Here is a 15,279-nt window from a genome sequence, read left to right as displayed (position 1 = left end):
TAAGTGTCTTTGAAAAGTTTTATTCTACACCCTCAGTTTCAGAAACCTTTACACAAGGTACAGAAACCAAATCAAAGCAGCGAGTTGCAAAAGTTTCCTCTTCAGACATATAAGCAGACCTACTTTTCATTAATACAACTTTCCTGTGTCCAAAAGCAGGGCGCTGCACTCCCTCATCTCCCCCAGATGTCGATGGAGTGAAAGGACCTGATTTTTGGTCAATGTTGTTCAACTACTGTCAGCCACTAGGAAGGTCACACCCACACTGGAGCATTCCCTGCTCCTCCCCACTCCCTCCACCTCCTTCAACTCTGGAAACTCCATAAAGCCTCCAAGAACAAGGTGATGGTGTCCGACCTGCGGGAGCGTGTCTGCAAGAGAAGACCTACTCTATAAGCAGCAAGGCCAGCCCAGGGCAGGCAGGTGCGTTTCCATCCCGTATTTCAAGAAGGAACGGTTAAAGGGATTTGCTCATAGACACTGGCAGGTCCCAGGGAGCAGCTGTTTCACCTCTCACAGCAAGGTACCAGCCACTGCGCTCGTTCAGAATGCCTGCAGCTCAGTAGCTGGATCAGGGCTTGTGGAGCACTGCATCAGGCACTTCACTTCCCCCCAGCCCCACTTTCAAAAATGTGCCTGTCTGGTTTTAAAAAGGAGTCCAAGCTTTCCCATATATCAAAGAGCAACAAGGTTCTCCAGAGGCTGTTCTACCTTGCTCAGATGATGGTAAGTGCTATCTCTTCCCCATAGTTTTCAGGTTTTCCACCAGGGAAGGAGGCCTTTTGGTCCTGTAGGCAGCAGTGCCTGCGATCCGGCCCCCTCTGATGGTACTGATGTAGGGCAAAAGGGGAGGCTCCCGCACCACCAAGGCTGTGCCCTTGGGAGTATAGGCTCGGAGCAGCAGTTTCTCTTCTGCGTGAGCTGTCACTGCCACCCAGCCTGCAGAGCCAAAAAAAAAAAAAACAAACCACAGTGAGACAAGTCACTAGTGCCAGAATGAGGGCTCCAATGCAAACTCAGTGCCTCTCATGTTGGCTAAGAACCTGAGCTACCCAGGTGTGATTTCTTTGAAAAACCAAGCTCAAAGGTAATATCCAGCCCTTTCGCAATAAAAGGCAGCACCTCAAGCGATATCTTGCTCTCCCGACACAGCTCTTTCCTGGTGAACTTAAGAGGGATGGTGGGAACTACCAAAACCACAACAATAAAGCTTTCCAGTCCATGGCCCTTTCCCTCTCACCTGGACAGCCAACAGTGTCACAGCCATTCCTGATGCTGTGCAACTTTTATGGCAGCCAGAACAAAGTATTCCAATGTGACAGACATGCTTGTACAGGATGACCAATCTCCATTCTTGGAGGTTGCCAAGCCTCAGCTAGATAAGTCACAGCTGCCCTGATTTTGTGTTGGTGACAGTCCTGCTCTGAGCAGGAAATACTGCTTCATCCCTTCGGAGGCCTCTTCCCATTGATATTTCTAGGATGCAGACCCTGCAAAGCAAACTAATGAAGAAATAGTAAATTACCTGCAGAGGAAAGCTTGATATCTGCAACTGCCTCAGTAGTACCAATTCCTTTCAGTGTAATGTCCTGAGGGACAAGTGGGGGGAACTCCTTCATTCGCTCTTCCCCACCCATGGGAACCTAACATCAAAACACGGAGAAAAGATTTCACAGTCAAGCACTCCCAAGCTTCAGCACTCCTACCTTAAACTGGCAAGCAAGGCACAAGTGGGAATAAAGGTATTAGACTGTTGTTATCCAAGTAAGAGCTGGCTTGAATACCCTACAGGTGTTACATCAGGTTTGCCAAGAGCAAAATCAGGACACATCCAGAGCAACCCAGTGGGAGCTCAGAGGTGAGCAAAGATGGAGTGCCCCATACAGGAAACAGCTGGTGGCTCAAGCCAGTCGCTTTGATGTGAGTGACAGCGTTTGTTCTCCATGTGCGCAGGAAGGGAGCTGCCAGGACAAGGACAGCTCACCCCATTCCCCATCAATCTGCAAGTGCTACACAGCACGTGGCAATACCAAGCAAAGTCAGACCACCAAAAGATGCAGGGATGTGCAGAGGATCCAGCAGAGAAAGAATGAGAAACGTCCATTTTTCAACTGCAATCTGTTCTGAAACCCCAGTCTGAAGTTTGCCATGGAAAATATCCCTGTTGCTGCCTGCACTTTAAGGGTGTTCAAGAAAAGCCAAGCATCAGAGAGCAGAGCACTGCAAACCTTATCAGCCTGAATACCAGAAACAGAAGCTCTGCTGAAAATGCATCATCTCAGGTGCTCTCTCCTAACACAGCTGCAGCCACACAGTCTGTACAAGACTGGTTCATGCTGCAGATCTCCACTCTCCCACCGCAGCAGTCCCAAATCCCTGATGTGCTGGTTTTCCCCATCAATTATGCCCCAACCATGGCACTTCACCAGGCAGGACGGCCTGCCTATCTGCAACCCAGAGCCCACAACAGCACCTCCTCTTACCTTTAGTAACTCTTGGCCAGCATGCTTCTCATAGACGGCATCTGCGTTACTCAAGGTAGCAATGCGGACTGGTAACAGGTTAGAAGCCACGACAGAAAACCAGGCAGGCTTTTCTCCCTGGAATAAATAACAAGAGGATGTCACATATGATAATGGAAAAGCAGCCTCAAATTGTTCTCTCCTGCTCCATTTCTTTCCTGCATGTTGAAAACCCATTTGACTGATGTCCCCTCCTTGTCTGAGAAGCAGTCCTTGCCTCTGTCATTGCAGAGCAGCCAGGGTTTATATAAACAGGGGAGCTGAGCTTCCAGGAAAGGAGCACCCATGGCTTCACCATCTTGCCTCAAAGCAACCCCAATACCACATCCCCTGCCATCACATCTGCTCACCACTGGCAAATCATCCAAGACATATCTTTGCTCAAATTTAATCCCCAAGAACAAACTCAGTGTGGTTATTTAGTCTGAAAGGTGTTGGACATCTGCTGTCTGGAGCTTCTTCTTCCATCACTTTACATTTTAACATGCATCTCTCATTGAGCCATACTTGGTTCCAAGCTGCTCTCAAGCTATGCAAAGATTGAACGTGGAGCAATTTCAGCAGGTACTCTCATAACTTTTGCATGCAAAGCAAACAAGATTAGAGAGGGGAGAGACCTCTATGAACACTGCTAGCAGCCTGAAATAAGGAAACCCAAGTGTGCCAGCCCTGCCACACTGGGCATGTCTCTGAGCCTGATCCTCTCTCATCAGGAGATGGTGTGACACTTCTTCACCCTGACCTCAGGTTCCCCAGGCTGCCAACACAAGCCGCATTCTCCACAAGTCCCAAGAAGAAAAGTCATCTCTTGTGATAAAACAACCCCTCGGGCAGCCCCGCCCTGCCTGCCCTATCTATCCTCTCCATTGTGTGAGAGCCCTCATCCACGCTCACAGGCTGGCCTGGCCTCACAGTGATTCTGCAGATGGTGTTTACTGCCAGTAAGATTTCACCTGTATCACTGTCCTACTTTTGCATCAGGGATGCAAATCCAGATGCTTTGAGCCCCTGATGGTGCCCAACCAACATGCCTAGTTCTTTTCTGAGAGCCTTGCCCAAGACAGTACTGATAAAGACAGGTTCTTTTCTGCTGGGTTGCTCTCCTCACAAACAGCATTTTTTCTGAGTGAGGGATTACTCCTCTGTACTGCCAAGCTGTTTTTCAGGGTGGGGCTCTGGATTCTCACCTTAACTGTAATGGAGCTCTCCTGCCACACTGGTACACTATTACTTAGAGAATCCCATCCCCTCCACCTTTCTGGTTTTCTTCCAGCAGCAAAGTACCAATTCAACATTTCTATGGCGATCTTGGAAAGCTGACTGAAACAGAGGGATAGCCATACACACATGCCCTTCCCAAAATGGGACAAACTACTGAGAAAGGCATTATCAGAAGTGTTAGATTCATATCTGGAAGGAACCACCCCTTCCAGAGGTAAGGAAGGTCAGCTCCACACAGCTCAGTAAAGGTGTACTGCAGGGGATTTCTAATACATGGCAGAAATTGGTGTGGAGGTGAGAGGGGCACACAGCACCTTTTAAAGATATTTTTACAGAAACTAAAGTGTATGTATGTTTAACTGCTTCCTTGGGCAAATTCTTCAGAGAGATCTGTGTCAGGAAAGAAAAATGCCCATGCTTTTCTCTTGGCAGACAGCTTTCACAAAACACAGAAATGAGGAAAAACAACTCTTTTCCCAGTTAATACTGGCACTCTCCTTCCTACCTCCCTTCCTACCTTGCGCCTTTGTACGTTATGGGAACCACGTCAAGCTGAAGGCATTTGTCAGCATTCAGGAGTTACCGTTATACAATACTTGTTACCAGTGTGCAGTATTTTGTATCAGACCTTTCAACTGCAACACCTCACCCCAAGGCATTTTTACTTTATGCAGTGTTTTATTGACAGATTCATCATCTCAAAAACAGCAAAGAAAGGGTCTGGGAAAGCTACCCAGAAAGCCTTTTATTGTCTGCTACCATAACAAGAGATAAAGCAGCTACTCACAAAATCCTTTCTTCCCTTACCTGTAAGTAGTCTACACGTCCCAAGGCTGCTAAAAATAAGACCATTCCTGGCTTGAGAATGAAGGTCCGTGGAACAATGGCATGCATTGGCAAAACCAGCTTTACTTCTTTCTCTGTCAGGAGATTTAAAACCTGCAAAATAAATTTTACTGCTGTAACTCATTCCAGATGTTTCAATGGGGATGATGAATTGAATACTGGCATTATATTGATAGAGGAAAAAGATCAAGTAGAGCAGTATGAAGAATGCATAACAGAACAGTTTGATTCTAGTCTATACAGTGAGAAACAGGAGTAGGTAAAGACGTCACCAATCTCCATGACAATGAATCATAGAACGGTTTTGGTTGGAAGAGACCTTAAAGATCATTTAGTTCCAACCCCCCTGCCGTGGGCAGGGACACCCTCCACTAGACCAGGCTGCCCAAAGCCCCATCCAACTTGGGCTTGAACACTTCCAGGGATGGGGCACAGCCACAACTTCTCTGGGCAACCTGTTCCAGTGCCTCACCACCCTCACAGTGAGGAATTTCTTCCTAATACCTAACCTAAATCTACCCTCCTTCAGCTTAAACCCATTACCCCTTGTCTTGTCACTCCATGCCCTTCTAAACAGTCCCTGTCCAGCATTCCTGTAGCACCCTTTCGGTACTGGAAGGCTGCTATAAGGTCTCCCTGGAGCCTCCTCTTCTTCAGGCTGAACAATCCCAACTCTCTCAGCCTGTCCTCACAGGAGAGGTGCTCCAGCCCTCCAGTCAGCTTCGTGGCCCTCCTCTGGACTCGCTCCAACAGCTCCATGTCTCTCCTGTACTGGGGCCCCCAGAGCTGGACGCAGTGCTCCAGGTGGGGTCTCACAAGAGCAGAGCAGAGGGGCAGGATCACCTCCCTCGACCTGCTGGTCACACCGCTTTTGATGCAGCCCAGGCCACGGTTGGCTTTCTGGGCTGCAAGCGCACACTGCCGGCTCATGTTGAGCTTCTCATCAATCAATACCCCCAAGTCCTTCTCCTCGGGGCTGCTTTCAATCCATTCTCCGCTCAGCCTGTAGTTGTGCTTGGGATTGCGCTGACCCACGTGCAGGACCTTGCACTTGGCCTTGTTGAACTTCACGCGGTTCGCACGGGCCCACCTCTCCAGCCTGTCCAGGTCCCTCTGGATGGCATCCCTTCCCTCCAGCGTGTCGACCACACCACACAGCTTGGTGTCATTGGCAAACTTGCTGAGGGTGCACTCAATAATGTCCATAACAAAGTATAACAGCTACCAGCAGCCTGTTGGACTACGGATTTGGGAATCCTGGGTCTGACTGGAACAAGCTCATGCAAGATTTACAATATTTACTGTGCTTTAACATGAGTGCAGCCACGTGCAGAAACACATCTACTAGAAAAACAGTAGTTTTCTAGTGTTCCTGAAAGCAGCATCTGCACTTGAGCTATGCAGTCTCAGAACAGTTCTTGCACTTCATTATCATCAGAACTTTTCTATCTTTTTGTACTTTTTAATCTTCTCAAAAAGATGACCTGCAGCTCTGCAGAGATATCTAAGCAATTAAAAATCAAACCACGATTTTTTCAGACATTAGCGCTACGTGAACACTGGCTTCAGAGTCATTGCTCTACTGAAACATTAAGGCAGGCACGACGTGTTGGAGCTATTAACAGGAACACTACAGACCCTGCTAGCTTCAGGAGAATGCTTTCTCAAAGATTTGGTTCAGTCACACCACACTGGTTATCCTCCTAAGCTCCACCTTTTTCAGTAGGCTGGCAGAGCTAAAAAAGCGCACGCTTCATTGGGTGATGCTGGTATAACGTTGCTTACAGCACTATCGCTTACTTCCCTTCATTTAGATGTTGACAAGTTTGATGACGCAGTCATACAGCTCCTTTGTGAAGATCACAGTATGCACTATTCAGAACTGCAACAGTGTTAAGACAATGAACCCTTCCCAAGTAAATACAAACCATATTTTAACACAATTGCCCAAACCAAAAGAATCCTAACCCCAGGACTGCAGCAGAAATACCCTCCCACATGCACAGCTAAAACAGAACAGTCCTCCCAAACCCTGTCATCCCAAGACACAGCACCAGAGAGTACCTACACAGTTTTCCTTTACAATCCCTGGAGTGTCAAAACACCAGCGAGCATCCTTCACTTCGTTGTACGTGAATTCTTCCCTTTCCTCACGCTTCCTAGGGGAATGTTTGGGATCTTCATCCACACTGTAGGACAGCATGTCAGGGTCAAAGTCAACCACAGGGCTAGACTTCTGCCGTTGAAATGTTCTTCCAACTCTTCCTGGATTAAAATGAAAGGTTTCCTGGTAATTAATTTATTAACTTGCCTTCCCTTCAATTGGACATCTGTCCCTTCCCTTGCTTAAAAGGGATGGTAATATAAATGTCATAAAGACGCTATGTGGCTAGAAATTGTGAGTTCAAAAGACAAGATGCTAAGAAATCAGTTTTGTAATTCTTGCTTAGCACTCCTCAAGCCCCAAAACCGTAGCAGGGACCAGATCACAGACAGTCTGTTACCTCTGTTTTACAGTGAAGCAGGATCCCTTCATTTTTCAGTGCCTCAGACTGTCAAACACAGAATTATTTGAAAATCAGAGCTATCTTCTGGCCACCCCCTCTTTATCATACATAATAAAATTATGTACAACCACTGTGGCCGGCAGCCAATAAGATTATTTAAAAAAGAAACTTGTTTTCTTCCTTTGGGAATGCGAGATGGCCTATAATGCAATATCATTGTAAACTACTAAGCCATCTGAACTGGGTTAGCAAATGCTGATGGGAGGCTCACTGCACAGAGGAAACCTCTACACTACTGCTACAACAGCTGAAAAATAAGTACTCAAAGGAAATTCTAATGGTGCTATTTACCGAGGAGCTAGAGGTCTTGCACCCGTTACTTGGGGAACAAAAACTGGTCAAAATAACTGGAATGCAAGTTTGGAAATTTGTTATTACTACTACAGATAGCATGTTCTTCCCATAATTAAAACAGAAATTAGTTACTTCAGAGTGGGAAGAAACTGCTTGCTAAAACCAGCTGGATTCTACAGCAAATTAAGGAGTTAACAGTCCTCTGTGTAATGCAGTATTTTCATTGGGGTAGATGGGCAATACCTTTATTCAGGCAATACTTACCCACCAAGTAACCTTGCTTTTTAAGGTGATTAAGGCACTTTTTTTCTTCACTGCTTAGCTGATCTTCTGTTTTTGTTGCCTCCTCTTTCAGCCTCTCCTGCCTTCGGAATATCCTGTCACATGTAGGATTAATAATTGGAAATTTCAACAGGTTCAGTGTCGTTCCTGGAAAAAACAGAAGGCACGTTTGGGCCTCTAACTACCTGGCACATTTAAGCTCTGAGGAACAAGAAGAAAAAAACCCAACTGCTTCTCCAACTTTAGAGTGAAACCCAGTAACACAAAGTTGGAGATGGAACTACAGCTAATCCCATAAAATACTAGCCTCTCCAGCCAGGGTGGCGGAAATGAGGCATCCATCCACTTGAGATCTGCTCCCACCTATGGTTCAATGAAACTGGTCTCAAAGCCAAGTAGTGCCAAGACTGACTTAATACACTCCAGGCAAGTCCCACCTCCAAGCAGCTGGTTTGGCCTACAGTTGTTTTACAGGTGCTCGCCAGTCCACCTCCTGGTCTCTCTAGTCTGGAAGGCACCCCTAATTAATAGGGAGATGGCAAGGCACACAGATCGGGTACTGTCCCCACTGGCAGGGGACCACACAGACCAGCTCTGGTTTACCAGCCCCCTTAGCGCTCCGAGATGCACGGCACCCTCTGTGCATGCCTCCCACCCTTGCTGCCCTGGAGAAGGCGACAATCGGAAGCACGGTGCGGCACTGGAGCTCAATGCCCACAATGGCGATGCTTCAGGGTGGTGGGTATGCACTTGGTGACGAGTCCTCCCGCCCCAAGGGTGGCTGAGGGCAGCCTTGCAGGAGGCCTGAGGTTAAATGGCCTCTGAGCGCCTGACCCCACCACGACGGGAAGAGCTGCTCCTCTGACCTGGCCAGGGGGAGACAGTGGCCCTGTCGATGACATCGGGGGCCCGGGACTTGCAGTAGTCGGAGCGCAGCAGGGTGTTGAAGAGCGTCGACTTGCCGGAGTTGGTGGCACCCAGCAGGTAGACGTCGCCGGCACACTTCCAGGAGCGCTGCAGCCGGCTGACCAGCCCCTCCAGGCCGAAGCCCGTCTTGGCGCTCACCAGGCGGACATCCACCAGTGGGGCTTCACGCAGACCGGCCTGGGCACAGGCCGCCACCACCCGCTGCCGCAGCCGCCCCAGGTGCCCGGGGGAGTCGGCGGGCAGCAGGTCCACCTTGTTGCCCACCACCAGCAGCCCGGCGGCGGGGACGTCGGGGCCCAGGAGCGCCGGCAGCTGGGGCAGCACCGGGTCGGGCAGCTCCAGCACGTCGAGGATGTACAGGAGAAGCGGGCCGCGGCCGTGGCGCGGGGGACGGCGCAGGGCGGCGCTCACCACCTGACGGTGCTGCTCGGGCGGCAGCTGCAGCCGCAGGGCCCGGCCGTGGTGGGCCAGCAGCCAGCACCGCTGGCAGACGGCGCCCCGCAGCCCCGCCGCGCCCTCCGGGCCCTCCGACAGGCTCCGGTACTTCTCCGCCGGCACGAAGCCCGGCGCCGCGCCGTCGCGGCACTGCAGCTCGGCCCCGCAGCCCGAGCAGCTTACGCCGCTCGGTGGCACCGAGGGGTCGAGCTGCCCCGTCGCCACCGGGACCCGCTCCCGCCGCTCCCTGCCCCGGCGAGGTGCCGCCGCTGCTGCTGCTGCTGCTGCTGCTGCCGTCACTTCATCGCTGGGCTCCGGCTCGTACTCGGGGAAGACGAACGGCTCCTCCTCGCCGCTGGCAGCCACCCCGCCCCGCAGCACCGAGGCCCAATGCCGGGCGCGGGCCAGGCGGCCCAGGAGCGCCGGGGCCAGGCGGAGCATGGCGGCGCCGGCGCCCCCGGGGCGGGAGGAAGTGGGGCGGGGCTTAGCAGCCGCGCATGCGCGCCTTGCCTGCTGCTTCCTGGGAGACGGCGCGCGCAGCCGCCCCGCCCCGTCTCGCGCGTGACGCCAGCAGTGCGCGCAGGCGCCGCTCCCTCGCAGCCGTTCCTCCGGGGGTGGGTGCTGAGCCCCGCCGCCTCCCTCGCTCCTCTCTCGGCCGCCGCCGTCCGCGGCTCTTCCCGCCGCCACCATGTACGACGCGGACGAAGGTGAGAGCGCTGCGGCTGCTAGGCCGTTCCCAGCTGGGCCTTTTTCCCCGGTTCATCCCGGCGGGGCGGGCGGGCGAGCCGTTGGGCGCGCGCAGGGCCCGCGGAAGGCGGTTGCGGGAGCGTGCTGCTGGCGCGAGGTCCTGCAGCCCTCGGTCTGCTGGGGACACCCCTGGGGTGCCAGAGGGTCCCTCAGCTCGCCGTGTGTCCCCTCCTCCTCCCCCCGTCCCCGCAGCAGGCGAGGAGAGACACCGTGGTGACTGGAGCCTGGCTTAAACGTTGTGTTTTCCCGGCAGATATGCAGTATGATGAAGACGACGATGAAATCACCCCCGACTTGTGGCAAGAAGCCTGCTGGATCGTTATTAGGTGACTTTTTTTAAACTCACTGTACTTAATGCTTCGGCATATGTGCTCTTGGTCTTACAGGTGACATCCCGTTCGCAAGCAGCATGTCGTGGAAGCTGCAGGCTTGGTTCGGCTAAATTTATCACTTTCAGAGCAGAAGAGCTTTAAGCAGAAACAGTAGGGTTGTCATGAGGTATTAAGAAGCCCTACTGACGCCCAGTGGGGTATGCTGTTTTGAATGAAGTAAGAAGCGATTTTGATTCCGTGTCAACCAGGTGATTTGGCCCACTAATCTAACAGCTGGCACTGGCATTAGGAAATCAGTACTTGAATATTTTACCATGTTATTCTTTTTCTAGCAAGACGTGAATGTCCAGGACCTGCAGCTCCTTGTGACTGTTAAGGAGTGGGATGCTGGGTAGAACTGAGCAAAAAGTCTTTCTCTTGCTAATTGCATCACTCATAAAATGTATATGACTGGTGTCTTAGAGCAATAGTTGCAAACAGAATGGTAGATCTGTGGGGGTGGTCTGGATGGAGAGCAGAGATGAGAAACTTTGGAGACGGAAGGAGGTCCTTTCTTTTGCAGCCCAGGGAAGAATGCTACCTTTGCTTTCAGTCAGGTGGGATGTAACTGAGGCAAGTCCTTCAGCTGAGGCCACACCTCACTCTGTACGAACAAACACTTTTTTACTGTGAGGGTGACCAAGCACTAGCACAGGTTTCCCAGAGAGGTTATGGAGTCTCTGTCCTTAGTGGTATTCAGAAGCTGTCTAGACATGGTCTTGGGCATGGTCAGCTCTAGGTGATAGGACAAGATGACTTCCAGAGGTGCCTTCCAATATGTAGTGGGTCGACCCTGGCTGAGGGCCAGGTGCCCACCAGAGCCGCTCTATCACTCCCCTCCTTCTCTAGACAGGGGAGAAAAGGTATAACTAAAAAAAAACTTATGGGTCGAGATAAGGACAGGGAGAGGTCATTCTCTAATTATCATCACGAGCAAAACAGACCGAACTTAGAGAGGGAATTCATCTTATTCATTACTAAGCAAAACAGAGTAGAGGAATGAGAAATAAAATCAAATCTTAAAACACCTCTCCCCACCGCTCCCATCTTCCCGGGCTCAACTTCACTCCCAGCTTCAACCTCCGCCCCCCCCAGCGGCACAGGGGGACGGGGAGTGGGGGTTACAGTCAGTTCATCACGCGGTGTTTCTGCCGCTTCTTCATCCTCAGGGGGAGGACTCATCGTTCCCCTGCTCCAGCGTGGGGTCCCTCTCACAGGAGACAGTCCTTCACGACCTTCTCCAATGTGAGTCTCCTCCACGGGGTGCAGACCTTCAGGAGCAAACTGCTCCAGCATGGGTCCCCCACGGGGTCACAAGTCCTGTCAGCAAACCTGCTCTGGCGTGGGCTCCTCTCTCCACGGATCCACAGGTCCTGCCAGGAGCTTGCTCCAGCGCAGGCTTCCCACGGGGTCGCAGCCTCCTTCAGGTGTCTCCACCTGCTCAGGCGTGGGGTCCTCCATGGGCTGCAGGTGGAATCTCTACACCCCCTCATCCTTCCTCCATGGGCTGCAGGGGGACAGCCTGCTTCACCATGGTCTTCACCACGGGCTGCAGGGGGATCTCTGCTCCGGCACCTGGAGCACCTCCTCCCCCTCCTTCTGCACTGACCTTGGTGTCTGCAGAGTTTCTTACATCTTCTCACTCCTCGCTCTGGCTGCAAAAGCGCTCTCTAACTGTTTTTTTTTTTCCTTCTTAAATATGTTATCACAGAGGCGCTGATTGGCTTGGCCAGCGGCGGGTCCATCTTGGAGCCGGCTGGCATTGGCTCTATCAGACACAGGGGAAGCTTCTAGCAGCTTCTCACAGAAGCCGCCCCTGTAGCCCCCCCCCCCCCCCCCCCCCCCCCAAAACCTTGCCACGCAAAACCAACACACAACTTCAGCTGTTCTGTGATACAGGTTGCCCTTTCCTTTCCTCCTTCCCTTTGTGCAATAGTAGGCTGTGCTGGCAGGATTCACCATGGCCACAGCACAATAGCCAAGGGTGTGTTCCCCTTCTTGGGGAAGCCTGAGGTCCTCTGTAGGGAGGTAGTTCTTACCAGTTTTCTCTAGAGATCTTGGCAGTGATGGGGCAGAAGTGGAGGAAGTGTGGGTTCCCTGGCTGGCTTCAGGAATGTGAGGTAGGGGAGCTTGCTGGCAGAAGCTCATGCAGCAGACATGTTTAGGTCATCCCATTAAGAGTTAGGATATGGGGCTTTGATTTTTGCAGTTAGGTTGTGCTGGGTTGAAGCTGGGTGACACAAAGGCTAAGGGAAATCTGGAGAAGGAGTGAAGCTGGGAATCTCTGTGTGGCTGGAACCACAAGCTAAGAAAAGTTCTGAGACCTGAGTAAACACTCAGTTTACTGCAGCTTGGAGAATTAGTTAAAGCAGAGTAATTTACATACATTGTTGAAAACTTTAGCTGAAGCCACTTTTACTGAGGATTCAGTCATCATGTTTCCCTTCTAATTTAAGGTAGACTGTGTGTACAGTCATGACTTAGCCAAGAGGTGGCAGCAAGTCTGTCACTTTGTAGTGTCTGTGTCTTCAAACACTGAGAGAATTGTTTAGCATTTCTGAGCATCTGCGTTTGAAACTCATGCCTTGGGAAAAATGAATGTGTTTGATTCTGTACTATATTTCAAGGCTTTTGAAGGTTTTGTAATAAATACATCTTAAACTTGCTGATATATAAAGTACATGAATTAAGATCTCTTGTTCATTAATGCACTTTTTTTTTTTTTAGCTCCTATTTTGATGAAAAGGGTTTAGTCAGGCAACAGTTGGATTCTTTTGATGAGTTTATTCAGATGTCTGTGCAGAGAATTGTTGAAGACGCTCCACCAATTGATTTACAAGCTGAAGCCCAGCATGCCACAGGAGAAGTGGAAGAGCCGGTAAGTGGAGACCCCTGGCAGAGGTGGTGTGTTTTTACAATGCAAAATGATTTTAAGTGGGTTTTATTCAGCCTCCATCTCAAGAGACTGAAATACATCTGAGTTATAACACTGCTCATACAGTCAATAGGACAGAAGTATGAACCCTTCGGAGTCTGAGGTACATGGCCAAGTTTTCAGATAGTCAGGTATATGGCTGAGAAACACGTGGAAGAGCTTTGTTACCCATGGAATCGAACTTCCCTCTCCTATAGAGTTACTGTCCTCTGCTGGTTAAATTGTTGGTTGACTTGAGAAATGACCAAGAACAATTGACTGCTGCAACCGACTGTTGTCGGTTCCTGTACAAAACTGCACTGATGAGGATGTAGTAGAGTAAGTCAGGTAGCCAAAAGCAAACCATGTTTTGGTGGGATTTTGACTTCCAGTAGCTTTACCATGATAAGAAAGGTTTGTGGCTGAAAAGTTCTGTTAGCTTTCATCGGCTGAAGTTAGGTCCAGGTTTTCAAAGGATGCCATTGTGCATCATGTTCCATTGGCACCATGTTCCAAAGGAGGACAACTTGTCTAAGGGCTGCGCTGCGTGATGGCTCCTCTACAATGAGTGTGCACCTTCTAGTGTGGCTATGGTGCTTTGATCTGTGTGCCTCATGTGGTGTGATCCCTGTTCCATAAGTGCAAATAGTGATGATCCTTTGGCCCTGCTATCAGTCACTACCTTGCTGCTTCCTTCTAGAGATGTAAAGGAACTTTAGGACACCTGAGCATTGAATTTGTTACATGTTTTGACTGTTCCTTTGCATATTTTGCAGGTAAACAACTATCCTGTAGAGAGAATAACTGAGATTTCTTTTAGTTTCTTTTGTTAGACATACAGTTCATAAACATTTATCTCACTGTAATTTTCCTTAATGTTTCTTCTGTTATTCTATGTATATTGTGGAATTCTCTAGCTGTGCAGTTCTGCAATTGCTATATGCGCTGTATGTGGTTACGGTTCAGATTGCAAGCATGGAATGTGCCTGTCTTCTTTTTGTCCAAAAGCTAGTATTTTACTTTCTCAAATCAGAGAGGTTAGTGTCTTGTTTATCAAATTAAAGTTGTTAGGAATAGGTCTAGATATGAGAAAAAGGAACCTTGCTTTTGCCTTCACAGTCACTTGCAGGCAATCTCTTGCCTCATTTGAAGATACTAGATTAATTTAAGGAGACTGAGTGTATTGGACTAATTTGACTTTTTTTTTCTTTCTCCCTCCACTTCTCAGCCTCAAATTTTGAAGGCAATTTGGGCAATTTAGAGCACATCAGAGGTTGTATGTGCTCAGAGATAGGGATTGTAGGTATATGTACTCTCCTTGAGAGTGCTTGCATGAGAACTTGGGAAACTTGGTACTATACATGGCTGCTGCAGCAAATTCAGGAAAAATGTGTTGATTTGGGTAAGAATTGAGCAAATTTTTTTGACCTACAAAAATGTTTGCCAGCAAGGCTCTGCCACCTACTATTGCAGGAAGCTTTTGTGACTTTTAAAAATTGGATTGTTTTCATTCCCCGCCCCCCCCCCCAGTAATTCAAGTCTGTGTTTACTGATCCTGTAGAATCATCCTAGGAACTGATGTTACCCAACTTGCTGTGTTTTCAGTTATTGATAATGGTTATTCTTCTCTAGTAACAGTTTTGGTTAGTAATAAGTAAGAGAGAAGATCTTGAATGCAGAAGGCTAATTATTAGTATATCTTGGGCGCAGAGCAGTAATGACACCAGTTTGTCTGAAAGCTGTGGTTTTTTGATAAATTAATGCAACAATCTGTTTAATCTCTAGAGGAAGTGACCACCTAGCGCACATGTTAAAAAGGATGTTTCTGTGTCTCTGTGTAAGACAAAATGTATGGGATAGGTAATTTGTACCTTTGCCTTTAATAGTGAGTCCAGAGAAAGGGCTGAGTGTGAGGACTTTGAAAATATATTTCAGAAAGGCTAAAACCACTTGCAAACTAAACCATAAACTGACTTTTTTTTTCCTCTGCATTGGAGCTTGCTCTGCTAGAGCAAGTGTTGCTTTGGTGATGTGCTACAGTGGAGTCCTCAGTGGAGGCTGAAATACAGTAAAATGCTTGCATGGAATTCAAGTTTTGGTTTAGTAATAGATATTCTTAAGCTGGCGTCTAGGCAGACACTTAGTTGGAGTGG

The 15,279-nt window shown here is 49.4% G+C and overlaps 2 protein-coding genes across 2 annotated transcripts in view; one reads left to right on the top strand and one right to left on the bottom strand.

The window, feature by feature from the left end:
* Positions 1-9,784, bottom strand: NOA1 (nitric oxide associated 1). The gene is made up of 7 exons (XM_010311147.2): positions 8,599-9,784; positions 7,715-7,879; positions 6,658-6,854; positions 4,551-4,682; positions 2,484-2,600; positions 1,526-1,643; positions 1-939 (listed from the first exon to the last, which is right to left on the bottom strand). The coding sequence occupies exons 1-7, from the start codon at positions 9,782-9,784 to the stop codon at positions 734-736; spliced, it is 2,121 nt and encodes a 706-aa protein (XP_010309449.2). The 3' UTR covers positions 1-733.
* POLR2B (RNA polymerase II subunit B) overlaps positions 9,644-15,279 on the top strand; it is a 21,314-nt gene continuing 15,678 nt past the window's right edge. The window contains exons 1-3 of the mRNA XM_075751638.1: positions 9,644-9,801; positions 10,095-10,167; positions 12,940-13,090. Of these exons, the coding sequence (XP_075607753.1) occupies positions 9,783-9,801; positions 10,095-10,167; positions 12,940-13,090 (243 nt within the window). The 5' untranslated portion in view covers positions 9,644-9,782. The remainder of the gene's footprint in view (positions 9,802-10,094; positions 10,168-12,939; positions 13,091-15,279) is intronic.

The sequence above is a fragment of the Balearica regulorum genome, chromosome 4, assembly GCF_011004875.1.
Source record: "Balearica regulorum gibbericeps isolate bBalReg1 chromosome 4, bBalReg1.pri, whole genome shotgun sequence".
Taxonomy (NCBI): domain Eukaryota; kingdom Metazoa; phylum Chordata; class Aves; order Gruiformes; family Gruidae; genus Balearica; species Balearica regulorum.
The sequence above is the reverse complement of the archived record's forward strand: the minus strand, read 5'-3'. Positions and strand labels throughout refer to the sequence as shown.